Source organism: Staurois parvus, unplaced genomic scaffold (assembly GCF_062004578.1).
Source record: "Staurois parvus isolate SC_StPar_1 unplaced genomic scaffold, SC_StPar_1.0 ptg000468l, whole genome shotgun sequence".
NCBI classification, from domain to species: domain Eukaryota; kingdom Metazoa; phylum Chordata; class Amphibia; order Anura; family Ranidae; genus Staurois; species Staurois parvus.
In genome coordinates, this window is record NW_028318264.1 from 2,637,599 (window position 1) to 2,653,561 (window position 15,963).

Genomic DNA, 15,963 nt, shown 5'->3' on the forward strand with positions numbered 1-15,963 from the left:
CCTTTGTAACTAGGTACCTAGGCACCCCACTGGACTGGTAAGATACTACTGCTCTTTTAAGGTACTTCTCTGACAACATGGCATCACACTTTCCACTGGCAGTAGGACACTCATAGAATTGTGCTGATACCCTACCATTCTTTAAACTAATGACAGTTGGACTCCCATACTGCAATCCCAGTTCCGTTAGCATGGCATGATGCTGACTCTAACATGGCATTTATTCTGACTCAGTTAACAAGACTGATAATGCATGGTATAAATCAGTGCCCAATTTGTTTTCTCCTACATATGCAAATGTCTGCACATCCATCATCCATGTCTATAATCAAAGCTGATACCCCAGTGGAGAGGCATAAGTTATATAACAGAAAAAAAACAGATTTAAATGATCAAACCCTATAATCTCATTTCATGTCTATATATCTTTTCATTCGTTATTGCATTTACTTTAGTGACTAAATTTATTGTTCAAATTTAAAGTAGGGACATTCACAGCAGCTTTGTAACAATTTCTAATTTTAGAAATAATGAGTTTGCATTAATAGGGTTTTATTGCATATTTGGATACACATGTACATATGTTATACATAAACAATGTAAATAACAGCAATTTTTCAACTAATAAAGGTATATTTGTTTAATCTGCCGCATTATGGTATAACACTACAAATCTGGTGCATTTATTTCACTGTCCCTAATCTTCACAGCTTCTATAATGAGTTACTAGTCATTGATGAATTTGAACTGGATGTCTCCTTATTTAAGCAATATTTCCATACATGCCCTGTTAATGGTAGAAGCAAATGCCATGTCTTTTTTGCAGGAGCAGATTTTTATGTAACAAGTCTAGAATGTAATTTTCATTTCACAAATTAAATCAGTCTTGCCGTCTGTTTTTCTGTCATTGCATTAGAGGGCACACAGGCACAGTTCTTGCTCTTATTTTAATCTGTAAACGGATTACTCTAATACATAGCTTTATAGAAATGCTCCAGGCTAAGTAATAATGTGGAGTGGTGCATGGGGGATGAAAAGCAAGTTTTTTTTATCTTTGTCCCCCATTTCAACAGCTACTTCTCCTGAAGGTCTTACTTTTAGCAATTCCTTGTCAAGGTGTTTGGCCAGCTGATGTCTGTATTTCTAGCACTATGATGTCCAAATCAAAGGCTAAAACATGTCATTAACAGCATGTCAGCAAGAGTTTTTTTCTTTTTTTAATTTTAAATTTAGTTTTAAATTAGGGACGAGTTAAAACACAAAGTTATTTTTGATGCTTGTGTTCCACTAAGGATATTTCTGCTCACTTCCTGTCCTTACAAAGTGAATGGAATTCCCATGTTACAAAGCTGTCATAGGAACATGTTTTACAACTTTCTTACTTTTCTTGGTGACAACCCCCAAATTTTGTTTTCCCCAATCACTTTCTCAATGATAGAGGTCAGTAATATAGGGGTACAATTTTCCAGTGGGGATCCAGACAGCAATAAAAGCTAAAAAGAAAATTGACTTTACATATTAAAGTGGAACTTTAATTAAACAAAAAAATCATGATACACCAGGTTTTTTTTATACAGAAAAGACATAGTGGGGGTTTATTTACTAAAGCTGGAGAGTGCAAAATCAGGCTCACTTCTGCACAGAAACTAATTAGCTTCCAGGTTTTATTCTCAAAGCCTAATTGGACAAGCTGAGGTTATTAGCTGATTGGTTTCTATGCAGAAGTGAGCCTGATTTTGCACTCTCCAGCATTAGTAAATAAATCTCACCATGTCTCTTCTGCAATTAATGTTCCTTACCTGCCTGTCTGCACTGTACGTTCTGCTGCGCATGTGCAGCTTTCTATACTGTTTCGGCATCTGCCAAAAAGAATGATCTCCCATGCATGCACATGAGTGATGCCATCTTGGCCCGGCCAATCAAAACAGGTGAAGATCGGAATCTAGAAAGATCGCTAGAGTGGATGTGTGTATAGTTCCACTTTAAGGATTTGTTGATCAACTGCCTTCAATCCACATTACTTCTCAACCTGGAATTCTCCTCTGGGTTAATCTGCCCAAGGCTAAAATGTTAGTTTTTGGTAAATGCTGGAGTTTAAGTAGATCCAAAGGCAAAACTTTTTATTTGATTTTGGATGGAGTAAGGAAGGGCTATAGCCTTAGTTAAGTTTTTTTGTTTTTTACATCTGTGCCCCACTAAGGAGATTTCCCTTCACTTCCTGTCCCATAGCCAAAACTAGAAGTGAGAGGCTATCCCTCCAAAGTGAGGGTCTCCAGAAGTAGTGTCCCTCTTGCAAAATTTCCCCTCTATTACTGTTCTATGAACAACCGAAAATTTGGGTTTTCATTCACTTTCACTTTAAATGATATCGGTAAACTGGACAAACAGAGATGGTAATTGGGGGCACAGACAGCAAAAAAACTTAACAAATGTTTTAACCCCTCTCCACTCTTTCTAAAAATAAAAAAGTCTTTAGTTATACTTTTAACAACCTGTTTATTATATATTTCAAGGATTTTGTTGTTGCAATCACTGTGCTGAATGTGGCCTGCACACCTCATGTGACCATTAATGAGAAGTTGCCAGTACTGTTGGATTTACACAATAGAAAATACAAAACGAGTTTCTAAAATACTCAAACCCCCCCAAGTGGACAGTAACAAGAGTTGGAAATTATGACAGGAAGAACCTTGCTCTTGGAATATCTGAGCTATATAGAAAGTCTGCAGCCCACCAGGGTTCATCTATAACTATAATATCACAGTTGGGTTGACTGATCCTTTAAGGCATTCTTCACTTGTAAAGGTGCCAATAAACATTAGATGACATTCTTCCATTGTTGACATTTTGTTGCTGGTTTGGGCAGTGATATAATGTTCTTGGGCACCAAAAGCCAAGGCTTCTTAGGGGAATAATGACTGGTTGACTTAGAAAACAGTGTATGATCACTACTATTTGTCTCCTGGTAAGCTGGAGACAAGGGGTTGCTTTACTAAAGGCAAACAGACTGTTCAGGTTGCAAGGGAAGTTGTACTTTGAAAAGGAATTTCCCCAGACCTTCGTGAATGAGGTAAATCGCTGCTAACTTCCATCATTCAATCATGTGCAAGCAAAAATGCTGTATTTTCTTGTGTGTGATTGTGTATTCTTTGCAAGTTCTTGGGAAAAGCCATTTTCAAAGTGCAACTTCCCTTGCAAATTGAACAGCCTATTTGCCTTTAATAAATCAACCCCATGGTATCTGTAGTGCAACTCCTACACCTCTAAACATGAACAGTTCTCTGAGGTGGAGCAGCAGGACATAGGCTGCCTTCTCACTCTAAAATAGAATACATAGTTTGTTGCAAACAAACATCTTGTGCTGCGCTGTTTAAATTACATAGTACACATGGAATACCCTTTGTTTATAGTTCTGAAAATAAAATATATAAAATTCCCTACTTCCATTTCAGTTATGACCACTGAACCCTATCAAAGGTACACATATTTGCAAAAAAAGGATTTCAGAGATTACTAGATATAGAGTTAATATTGAGGGTTAAGAAAGGGTAATTTATTAATGGGAGGGTTGTAGAACAACTTACCTGGCATTAATGAGGTACTGTGCTAAGCTGATATTTGCTGGAGATCCTGTGATTGTAACTTGCCTTTCACCATTGCCTTCTGAAGCATTTGCGATCTTGATCTGTGCTCCTGACATCTGCCTGATTTCGTTAATCTTGCTACCTTGTCGCCCAATAATGCAGCCTATTAGCTGAAAACCAGAAACATTGTTTGATTAAGAAATTGCAATACACATCTGATTAATAAATACACTAACATCAAAGAATATAATGCCACATAATGCCAGTCTAAGCTAAAGTATTTCTATATTTTCTTATGTCGGTGTTGTTAAGATATCTTATTATAATATATTATTAATTAAGTATCCATTGCTGAAGCTGGGTGGGCTGTACATGAGATGATCTCTTGTCCCATTTTACAATGGTGCTGGTTGTATCTATTGTCCATAAAGAGTTACCATTAATCTGCCACCCTACAATTTAATGGGAAGTCCATTGTAGTCAAATAAACAAATCGGTAATTTCTGGTCATTGAAAAGTTGCGGTGGAGCCTGTACAGAGGGGTAGTGGAAAAAACTTTTATGCTGCTGTTTATCCCTTCACCTTCCCAATCCACAGGGCCAGTGAAAATTTATATAAACTACTTAGCTCATCCATGGTTACCATTTAAATGGCTATTGAACTTTCAGCGAATACTATTACATCTTTGTTTGAAGGAGAAGTACAGCCAAAGCTCTTTTGGATGTACTTCCCATGTGGATCACAGAAGTGCAGTTCGTTCTGCACTCCTGTGATCCGTTTTCAGCTGACAGCAGAACTGAAGCCCACTGTCGGCTGATGTCACTCAGCCGGTCCAGACTGGGGAAAGATGCCGACTTCCCTGTTGGAGCAGCACCTAGGTCAGCCTCTCGACGAAGCACTGAGATAACTGCTCCCACCCCTCCACAACCCAGAGCTCCAGTGAATGCTGGGGGGGCAAGCAGACAGCGGTGACTGACAGTCCCGCTCTTTGCTCAGACTGGAGAGGACAATTCATGTGATCGCTGAGTTCTCACCCTTAGAGCCAGCGGGGGATAGCAGAAGCATCGGCACGATGCTTCATCCACCTAGTTAGGTATAATGGGGGAAAGAAATGAATTCCATACTTCTCTTTTAAGACAGGGAGTACACTTTATCATACATAACTAATAATGTTTTTGTAACATTAAGGTATGTGTTGTCTTCCATGGTAAAAATACATAATATCCAAAATTGTTTGCATTGTATGTAGAAAAATATTAATTTCTTTTCATCAAAAGGTTTAAATTAAAAAAATAAACTCTGGCTCGCTGTACTGTATCCAATGCCCATCCAACAATAACCTTCACCGCATTTATAAGAAACGACATGATGTTGGAGAATAGTCACTTGGAGAATAGTTAATGTATAATGGGCATTTCAGGATAAATGTGCACTGAGTGTACAATAATGCTTTATAAATAAATAGAGCAGAATCACAGAATAGCACAGCAACTGAAAGCTTCTGATGGAACAGTCTGATTGTCTGCCCTTAGAAATTAAATTAGATGTTTTAAAATCAAAATATGATAAATGAATGCACATTCCTCTCTATAGATATGTAATTTGTAATCTTTGGTTTACAAATATATAAAGCCAGGTATAAGGTTAAGTTTTACTATGCTTTAAACCATATTAGTATACTTTTATTATAACTTGTCTTATTTTCTTTAATCACACCTATTTTGTGATCTAATTTTTATAGTCTGTTCAATATTCATTTTACATTATACCAATTGTTACATAAATCAATAGAACATAATGTATTCATTTATTTTTTATGACTAAAAACAAATGAGCGTATAATTAACATTGTATGATAGGATATCACATGTCATAACTACGTCATTTGTTTTCAAAATTTAATCACTTTTATTTTTAAAACTACAAATTCTCCACTTTGGAATGTGCAGTGAATGTCTAATTTGCCAGGCTTTGAATAAGATATACAAAAAGAACAATTTCCCATTGGAGAACAGATGCTGGTACATTTTTGTAAAGTTTCTTAATGAAGCAAATATGCAGGTAAATGTGTTTAAAATTTCATGATGCATTTTCTGCCAGGGAATATGTAGTAACTAGGTTGGAAATGTTGCATTCAGTACCTTATAAATACAGCCCACTATTTTAACTGAGTGATGCTATCAGTACATACTAGGCAACAGTTTGGCAGGACAGTCCCTTCTTTTAGTCCACTGTCCTGTGACTTCTTTGTACCAGGCTGTGTTCTGAGAGCCCAGCCATGGGGACAGCTGCATTTCCCCTGTCTTTTCAGCTTTGTTAATGTGCTGTAAGTGTAAATATATACACTATCTGGCTAGTCCAGGTTAGCAGGGGTCCTGACGGGGTGGGGGGGGGTGTCTTCAGTCTTTAGCTCTCCCCTGTCCTCTAATTAGGTTAGGATGTCCCCTAAGGCTTATGTATATCTTCCCAGGCAGCTAGAGTTGGTGGTGGTGGTGGTGGTGGGGGGGGGGGGGGCGAGGGGTTTGGCTGCCTCTTTCACTCCTCTGAAGATTGGGAAGGAGGAGGAGCCCGGGAAGTCATCCATCTCCAGCCATGAGGTAAGTGACTGAGCACCCTGACACTATATACTGCCCTAGCTTGACACTACATGCTGCCTTAGCCTGACACTGTATACTGCCCTAGCCTGACATTACATACCATCCTAGTTTGATGCTACATTCTGCCCAGTCACTACATACTGCTCATTGACCACCCTGTCACTACCTACTGCAAACTTACTGCCCTAACACTACATACTGCTCACTGACTGCTCAACCACTACATACTTCCTTACCATGACACTACATCCTACTGTCCTGCCATTGCATACTGATCCTTGTCTTCCCTGGCACTACATACTGCTGACCAGGGGCGGAATGACAACTCATGGGGCCTCCGGGCAATAGGGGATCATGGGGCCCCTGTGTCCTTGCCCAAACTAAAAAAAACCTATGAAAAAGGTACCAGGGGCATCTCATGGGGCCCTCTACTGACCCCAGGCCCTCGGGCAGTGCCCGAGTTTCCAAATGGTCAGTCCGCCCCTGCTGCTGACTAACCTCCCTTACGCTACATACTGGTGACTGACTATTCTGCCACCACATACTGCCCTACCACTATATTCTGCTTACTAACTGCCCTGACACTACATTCTGCTCACTGACTGCCCTGACACTATACACTGTTCACTGACTGCCCTGACACTACATACTGTTCACTGACTGCCCTGTCACTACATACTGCTCACTGACTGGCCTGTCACTATGTACCACTCAATGACTGCCCTACCACTACAATCCTCCGTCACCTGACACCAAATACTACTGACTGCCCTGACACCACATATTGCCCTAGCCTGACACTACATATTACTGTCTGACTTTCCTGACACTACATACTGCCCTAACCTCACACTACTGACTGTCTACCCTGCCACTACATACTTCTCACTGACTGCCCTGACACTGCATACTATTTACATCCTACCACTACATACTGCTGACCAACTACCCTGCCAATACATATTGTTCACTGACTGCTCTGCGACTACATACTGCTCACTGATTGCCTTGATGCTACATAATGCAGACTGACCATCCTGCCACTACATATTGCTCACTGACTACCCTGTCACTACATACTGTTCACTGTCTGCCCTGCCACTACATACTGTTCATTGAGTACCTTGCCACCGCATACTGTTTGCTGATTGCCTTGCCACTACATACTGCTCACTGAGAGCCTTGCTGCTACATACCATACAACCCAATAACAACACAAAAAATCCATACTCGCCTCATCATCTCTGTGATGCTGCAGCTGTCCAGCATTGGCATTAAGCCAAGAACTAAGTGATTACATGACCACTGATTACTCAATTCTGTCACTTTCAGTCAATGCTCTCCTCTCTGTTCATCCAGTGCTCTCTGGAGTACCAGGCAGAGAAGGGGTGGGTGTAGCTGGCTTTGGCTCTCAGATGTGCAATGTTGTCTGGATCCTTCCAGAGCCTGGGGTGGCTCTGGCACATTAGACTCTGGGTCACAGTAGAGCAAAAGTGCACTTCTGTGACCCTCAAGAGATGTATGGCCAGAAAAGCTTTGGCCATACTTATCTTTTAATTAAAGTATGGCATTAGGTCACCGATATGCCTCTTGTAAACCAAGCCAATTAAATGAATGCCCCACCCCTAATTAAAGTATATTTTCTGCCTACATGACTTCCTGGACCCACAGTAAAAAAAAGGTTCCTGGATTTTTTTTCAAATGTTGGCAACTATGTCAGTATGGCTAAACAAATCATCAAAGTATTGAGATCTTATTTTTAACTTCAAGAACATAGGTACAGTATATGATAATGCTGTCTACCACAAATAGTCAGGTTCATTTTTCCAGATAAGCATTATAAAATAAAAAAAGGAAATTGGCTGGGTGTGGTAGACAGCATTTACAAATTAGACCAACATAGTAATGAGGATATACCTAAATTACAAGGGAAGTCAGAAAAGCAAAGTCTTATTCTGATTGCAGTATATTTTCCATGTAAACATGTTTAGCTTATTTTTCTAAAAATAATTCCTGAGACAGATAAACCAATTATTGTAAGCCCTGGGTGAGCCTGAAATTGAGCCTGAAATTAGGCCTGTTGTAGCATGGAAACAACATTTTAGTGACTTAATAAAAATCACATTATTTCCACAACAATAACTTACTAAATGTGGTAGATCAACACACACTTATCACATCCGAAAAAAAAGAATTTTTCAAATCTAAAAAGATACTGCCTCCTAACCTCAGTCTAATGCCTATACCTTACTCTGACTGAATATATTACACAATTCAGAAGCAGGGCGTTCCAATCAAATTCCTCACATGCTCCTGTGAGGTTAGAAGAATAGAATATGCCTAGGCACTGTCACATGTGCAGAAGATGTTCTGCTGCATCTAATTAGTCAGGAATTAAAATCAATATATAATATGCTCAATGGTGATTGTTTTCACTGATTTGCTTTGTTACTAAACTTTAGATTCTAAGTAAAAGACCAACACAATCTATACTAAGCACTGTCCAGACAGAGGGTGTTCTGCGGCCTCATATGACAATCAGGGGAGAATCAAAACTCCTCTTACAAGCGTTAACCAGTGCTCTGCTGAACACTGGTAGAAGTCACAAGACTGCTCTAACTGCTCATCAGAAGAGATATCTAGCAGTGTATATTTACTAAAATAATTGCATTTCTAAATTATGTGTACTGTGGGAGACCAGATATAGTGAATGCATGCTCCTGGCTTTAATAACACATTAACTTAGTGAATAAGGTAAAATACTACTGACTTACATCATCCAATCATGCGCAAGAAAAAAATACTTCTTATTTTCTTTGCATGTGGTTGGGTATTCTTTGCAAAGTAAATCTTCACCACATTCCCTAAGCTAAGGGAACAGATCCCTGCAATATGAAGAGCCTATTTACCTATAGTAAATCAACTCCAAACTGTCCACTCAAATCAAATGATCTCTTTAAAGCAACTGCAATGCATAGTTAGAACATAATGCCTGCTGCGCAAGCTGTGCCCAAAAAGGAGAACGGTGAGTAGCATAGTAATGTCATCACCAACTCATACTTCAAATGCCGTGAGATTTGGAGTCACAGGCAGCAGAAACTTCTGCTCACCTTACATGGACTGGATTTAGTACATATATTATCAAACTATTTTTACCCCTACATTTTTTTATGCAGTGTTTTGGAGGAGAGGGGGGCACCTTGAATAAGTGGACTATACCAATGAGGTGATAGTTATGCTTTAACACAGTTTGTGAAACAATTATTAAATTAGCATTGTCTAATAAGGGGTAGTAAAGTTGTATGACGTCAGTGGATGTCAGAAGTGTTCCAGAAAGTCAGTCCAGGCCCGACTTTAGCTTCTCTTATCAGGTGTGTATGCATGGCCCACTCTTCTCTCTGTATGTGTATCATGGAATTTCTAAATATCTGCAACACCATGATAGGGTTACAGGGTTACGCACGTGTAAATGCTCTGGACAGGGAGATATGCACGTTTCCACAGATGGCACTGGTAATGTTCTTTGTGTATGCACATTTATGGCTGCTACACACTTCTTAAATAAATAGATAGAGACAGCAACAAAACTATTTGTGTAGTGCACTGTGGAGAGATTAGAATATCTGTTGGGTTTTATTGCTCTCTTTGTCCTGGTGACAATTTTGCCTTTCATTTTCAGTCCCGAGGTCACTGGTACAGGAGTGGAAATCTCCCCAGTGAGGTTACAAACAACAAAAAGTTCACAGCTTCAAAGAGAAAAAAAAAGTTTTGATAATCTTTGGTTAAATATGGATAAATCTCCTCTTAGCAGATATACAGGTTTACCAGTGGGAGATGAAATGTCTTGAACATCTCCAAGCAGGGGCGGACTGACAACTCATGGGGCCCCCGGGCAATAGGGGATCATGGGGCCCCTGTGCCCTTGCCCAAACTCAAAAAAGCCTATGAAAAAGGTACCAGGGGCATCTCATGGGGCCCCCAACTGACTCCGGGCCCTCGGGCAGTGCCGAGTTTCCAAATGGTCAGTCCGCCCCTGTCTCCAAGTGAATACTCTCACAGGTCATGATTATTATAAACTGTTTAAGCAATGTCAACTGACACAAGCTGGCCTAAGAAGCAGTGTCTCTGTTTAATAGCTCCTAGGTAACATACAGTAGCTACATCCTCTGCTACAGAGACCATAGCACCCATGCAGGAAGCCTTCACTTCGGTCTGTGGCTATAGTTAAGAAAAAATACACATGTCCATTGGTACATCCCAAGCATTAATTCATGCAATTCCAACACATACTTGTACAACATCAACAAAACTGTACATTTTTTGTCACTGTAATGCCGTGTGTGTTGTGTGGAAGTCATGACTTCTCTGGGTAAATGACACCTTCTTAAAGCAAACATGTTCTCCAGGTGCTAACTGACAGCTGAAAGTAAACCATGCCAATCTAACAATAACTGTGCATAGAGGATGTTGAAAGATTATTATTGCTCCTCTTCTCACTCTACTCTAGCATCTGGAAAAACTCTGCTTAACTTCTCTTTAGTTTTCTTCATTCCTTTGTTTCCATGTAGTGTTTTTTTTATTGGCAATAGTTTCAATCAATTGGGAAAGAAGGGATGATCATTGTATCCAGAAAGACTGTTTAAACTTTGAATTTACCTTCAGAAGTCTAATTCCTAGTCTGAGCTAGGGGTTGTTTAAAAGCTTTGACATGAGAGAGAGTAACACAATAAATTACAACAGCCTCTATACTCAGCTACTGTTAGATGGGATGTTGAAAAAAAATGAATTTCTTGAAGTAAGCCCACCCGGTTCCTGGGTTGAAAGGTCTCTGCAAATGAGGTAGTATACTAACCTCAATAGAGGCCCGTATCTCCTAACTCCTCTCCATTCTGGCACTGCAATTTCTGTTAGTGTGTATGACTTTGGACTCTTCCAGGAGTGTCAGATACCCGTGTCTCCTGACAAGCAATGTGGGTCCATCTTACAATCCTTATGTCACTGCCAAATCCATTCGGGACATAGGGGTCAGAATAAGGGACCAGGTGACAAGGGACACAGCCAGAAGTGTCAAACGCTGATACTAACAGAGGCTCCAGAATCTGCATAGACCTTTCAGCTCCATTTTATGAGAGCCTGACAAGGTCAATTTAACAAAACTGTAGCTTTAATCACAATGAATTTAGATGGTTTGCTTAGCTTAAACTTTCATAATAGAAAATATGACTTTACTTACATCATTTGGAATGGTAAGTTCATGAGAACTGGTTGGAGAAGTGGCATCCAGTCCTATGAAGATTAGAAGCAACAAGAAGTCATGGGCAAAGTTTACCAGTGGCATGCACATAAAACATAAAATGTAAAGTCCACACACATTGTACCACAGATGTAAAGAAAAATGAAAAAGATCATACTGCAGCAAAGAAAAGTACAGAACTTACAGCAACGTGAAAAAGATATTATGGGGGAACAGTAGAAAGTCAGCATAGATTTAAATATATCTATTATGCATTAAGAACCGTCAGTCTGACATCAAATGGCACCAGACAAAAATGTCACTTGATGCAATTAAAGAAGCAGGATAGACAAAGGAATTAAACTGACCGGCACATGGTTTAATTTAATAGTGATTGAGCTAATACTTGCACTCCCTGCCTGCTTAAATAAGCAAAGTTACCTATTCAATAATAAAAACAAAAAAATAAAAAAATGAAAGGATTGATTGTTGTTACTAAAGAAAAATATTGTGGGGTTTGGGCAGGATAAACAATGAAGGCAAGTGGAATTCAAATCAATAGGGTTAGTGGTATTTCAGACATCTCAGGAAGGAAGGTTTATTGGAGGAGGTAGGAAACAGAGAATACTGTAAGTTGCATACGTTTGTTTTGTAGAGGAGTGAATAGAGTTACAGGGGGAAAAAAGTAGTTGAGGGGTGGCTACATTCATCAAGATGCATTCTATTGTTTTAATAAGGAAAACATTTAAGGAGCAAAGCAATAGCTATTATTATAAGGAAAAAGAATGGACAGTCCAAAGCAAGCAGAGATTAACAGAAGAATGTCTACTATTTCATCATGTACATCTTCACAAGATCAAAATGTATGACGTTTATAAGCATCTAAAGTAATTGATAAAATTCATATATTATTATTATTTATTATATTTTTAACCATGGCATATATATATAAAATTTGTGTTTAATGCCAAATTATATATTTTTTTAGAATTCTTGTACATGATAAAAGCAATAACAGGAACATCATACTGCAAGCATGTACCAATGTAAAGTTCTGATGAGGGTAACAAGTGAATAATGTTGAATTAGTTTTTTGGTTATTTTTCTCTTAACAGAGAGTTTGTGATTTTAAGGACATCTTAGAACAAGCTATATGTCCTCAGTGAATCTAATTACTTTTATGACTAGTCTTTATACCTTTGAAAAGTCAGATATATTGGAATTTCAGCTTTATTTATACTTCATAATGTATTAATGTCAATGTATATTAGTATATGCTTGAGTACACCAGTTCCTCTAATGGACAGCATAGGTATCTTTAGTTTATGTTAATGGAAGAAAACAAACTGAAGCAAATTAAGACTGACAAAGTATAGGTGAATGTGGCAGCAAAAACAAAAACAAGAAGCATCATATAATAAAGATTAAAAAGGATAATGGTCATTGACTGCATTTAGTAAAAGAAATGATGTAATGACCATGGGAAAACAAAGGTGTTAAGAAGAAGGACATTCTCAGGGGGTCATGGGTACGTACCAGGGAAACCAGGGGTGGTCTGCCCAAGGGGAGTAAAAGGGGTATGCTGCATAGCCAACTGGTGAAGCTTGGTCAACTGCAGGGCAGGATGGGAAATTAGAACTAACCAATCAAATGTAATTATATCAGAGTACAGAAAACCATCTATTGTTTAAAAATAAAAACAAAACAACTGGATTATTAAAATTAACAGAAAGATAGGATGAAACATTCTTATCTAAGCTATGATAATAGATAATACAACAATTGGAAATACATTACATTTTAATTGTTATTTTATGTAATAACTACAATTATTGTTAACATACAAAAATAATACTACATGGGTGGAACTTAAGTACATGCAAAAATAAGTAATGACAAAAGTATAGATTTCAGTTTGCATCTGGGCTGCTATACTTTCTACAAAATCAAATCACATAATCTAGTTACTACTTTCTACTTGTGTTAGGGCAAAGAAAATCAATTAATCTCCGACAGAAAGTAAATGCTGCCCAGTGCAAATAAATAGGGTAAGTCTGATATTATTGACATGCGCTGGACTCACGTCTGGATGTGGAATAGCATACTGCCCCTGAATTGCAAATGCCTAGAAAACGACAAGTAAATAAAAATTACACTTGAGCTTTTTACTTATTTATTTGTTTTTTTTCTTATATGACTACAGATGAAAATTCTACAAAAATGATTTAGTTAAGGATACTGTATAGTATTGTAATTGATCAGGAATGACATGCTCAGTTCTGACGCTGAATATTTGAAGAAGTTATGCAAATTATTAGGGTGGAAAATGACTGACTTCATTGCCATTTGGAGATAGAAAATCCAGTCATCAAAGCCAGTATTTGGAGGTACCATGACCTAGTCACCAATAGGTCACCTGTTAAACAGTTGAGAATATACTTATTGGTCCACCTGCTGGAACAGTAGCTGCCACTTCTTTGGTGCCCAGCTACTGAACACTTCTACACTTCTAGGCATGTAGAATCCTTGCTTCCTCATTGGTTACTGAAGTTCCGTGCTTATACATCACTACAGGAGCAGATGGGAGGAACCATATTGACCATCAGGGGAGCAAGTATTCGACTTATCCAATGGTCAGATACCTGCAGAGACTGGTAAGAAAGTAGGAAATGGCTTTTTAATACATAGGCCATTGTAAAGATAAGTATATTCATGCCTTTTTTACAGGTGACCCATTGGTTAAAAGTGATCCCGTGGTGACAGGTTCACTTTAAAATATATTCTATAGTAGATAAATTTTTTAGTACATTTGACATAATGCCAAATTGTTTACAGTTTTTTTTTAAAACAGATCTTCACCCTCTGAGTAAACTTCCCTCCAATCCACCCCTCCTGCCCTCTGATACAATTGTGCTGTCTTTTTTCATTTTTGTATTGTTTATTTAAAATTTTTATGAAAAATGTGGGGCCCCAGCCCCTGGGGGGACCTAGGCACATCACTCACCTAGGCGAATGATGTATACAGTGCTTGCAGGGCCTCCTAGGACATGCACATCTCATATCCCAGGAGGCATAGCCCTTCATTCAGAAAGGAGGAAGGGGCATGCCTAGCTTCGCATCATCGGGAGGTACACTGGCTGAATCTGGAAAAGCCAATGGGCCGCTCGATGACATCACAAGCAACATGGCGGCACGGGACCGAGTGGTGGCAGGAGACAAGAGGATCTCAGTGGGAGTCACAAAAAATGATATGGCTAACAAAACTGTATACAGAGAGGCATGATGTTAAACATACAGAAAAATAACGGGCAGCAAAAAGATTTGGGGTTTTCTTATACCTTAAGTGCAGTCATATAACAAATTCTATTAATTTGACTACTCCACAACTGCTAAATGTCCATACTGTACAGGGAAAAATAATATTTGTTCAGGAACTGTACACATGCACTGACATATCTTCATATGACTGCACCTACTATCATGGCCATTTGATAGCCAATATGATATTATCTGATCTCGAATATTGGGGTTTCCCATACAAGAATCAATATTGACAGAGTAGGTATTGATAAATAATTAGCCCATGCATGAGATCTTTTAGTCTGGAGAAGATGGGGTTGGTTTACTGCTCACTTTGCAAAGGATGTTGCAATTTTTTGGAAGAGAATTTGCCCCAAGATTAAAAAAAGTAGCTGACCAGCATTCTTGCTTGTATATGATTAGATGATGGAAGTAGAGCAGCAGAGCTTCATCTCATTCACTAAGCTCTGGAGAAAATACCTTTTGCAATGTACAACTTCCCTTTCAATATGAACGGTCTATTTGCCTTTAGTAAATCAACCCCTGTGTGCTTTGCTAAACAATACAAGTCTTATAGGCTACTATGAGGAAAAAGGCTAGCTTTTGATTATTATATACTTTTTTCATCAATTTCAAATTTATCATTTAAGCAGAGGACTGCATTTCCACCCCATTTGTATAAACTGTTAATCCTCATCGTATATTGATTTTTTATAATTTCCTTTAATATTGCTTTGCGCACTAAGATAATAGTAGAATGCATTTGAGTTTGAAGATGAAATATGTATGTATTTGCTAAAATATCTACATAAAGGGCTTACTTTGGGAGTTTATACACTGGCAAGTTTGCATTGCCAGATGGCCATTCAGAAGTTTAGTTTGTTTCTGTGCATACAATATGCAAATGTAGGTAAAAGCTAATGTTTTCTATGTTGCTTTTATGTGAATTTTCGGTGTTGTTTAAAAGGAAATTATAATAAAAAGTACTTGGAAAATAATTGTGAATGTCTTCTCCAGGGTAATAGCTCCTTGATAATATGACCTCTAAATATTGCCTGTGATACTGTAACCAAACCTGAATAGCTATATTATTATTGTTAAATGTTCTATTAAACTATATTGGCATGATTTATTCAGCATAGGTAACATTATTTCAGACAAAATTTGCTTGCATGGTTTTAAGTGGCATTTCTGTTTGCTAAAATTAAGTTTATTTAAAAGGCATTTAGTTTAAAAAGGCAATTTAATT

The 15,963-nt window shown here is 38.3% G+C and overlaps 1 protein-coding gene across 11 annotated transcripts in view; it reads right to left on the bottom strand.

Annotated features, from left to right (window-relative positions):
• Positions 1–15,963, bottom strand: part of LOC149452722 (poly(rC)-binding protein 3-like) — a 1,138,846-nt gene that overhangs the window by 24,332 nt on the left and 1,098,551 nt on the right. For all 11 annotated transcript variants that reach the window (XM_089689053.1, XM_089689056.1, XM_089689055.1 and 8 more), the window contains 4 exons: positions 13,498–13,539; positions 12,951–13,026; positions 11,415–11,467; positions 3,585–3,754 (listed from right to left, as the gene is read on the bottom strand). In XM_089689053.1, the coding sequence (XP_089545179.1) occupies positions 3,585–3,754; positions 11,415–11,467; positions 12,951–13,026; positions 13,498–13,539 (341 nt within the window). The remainder of the gene's footprint in view (positions 1–3,584; positions 3,755–11,414; positions 11,468–12,950; positions 13,027–13,497; positions 13,540–15,963) is intronic.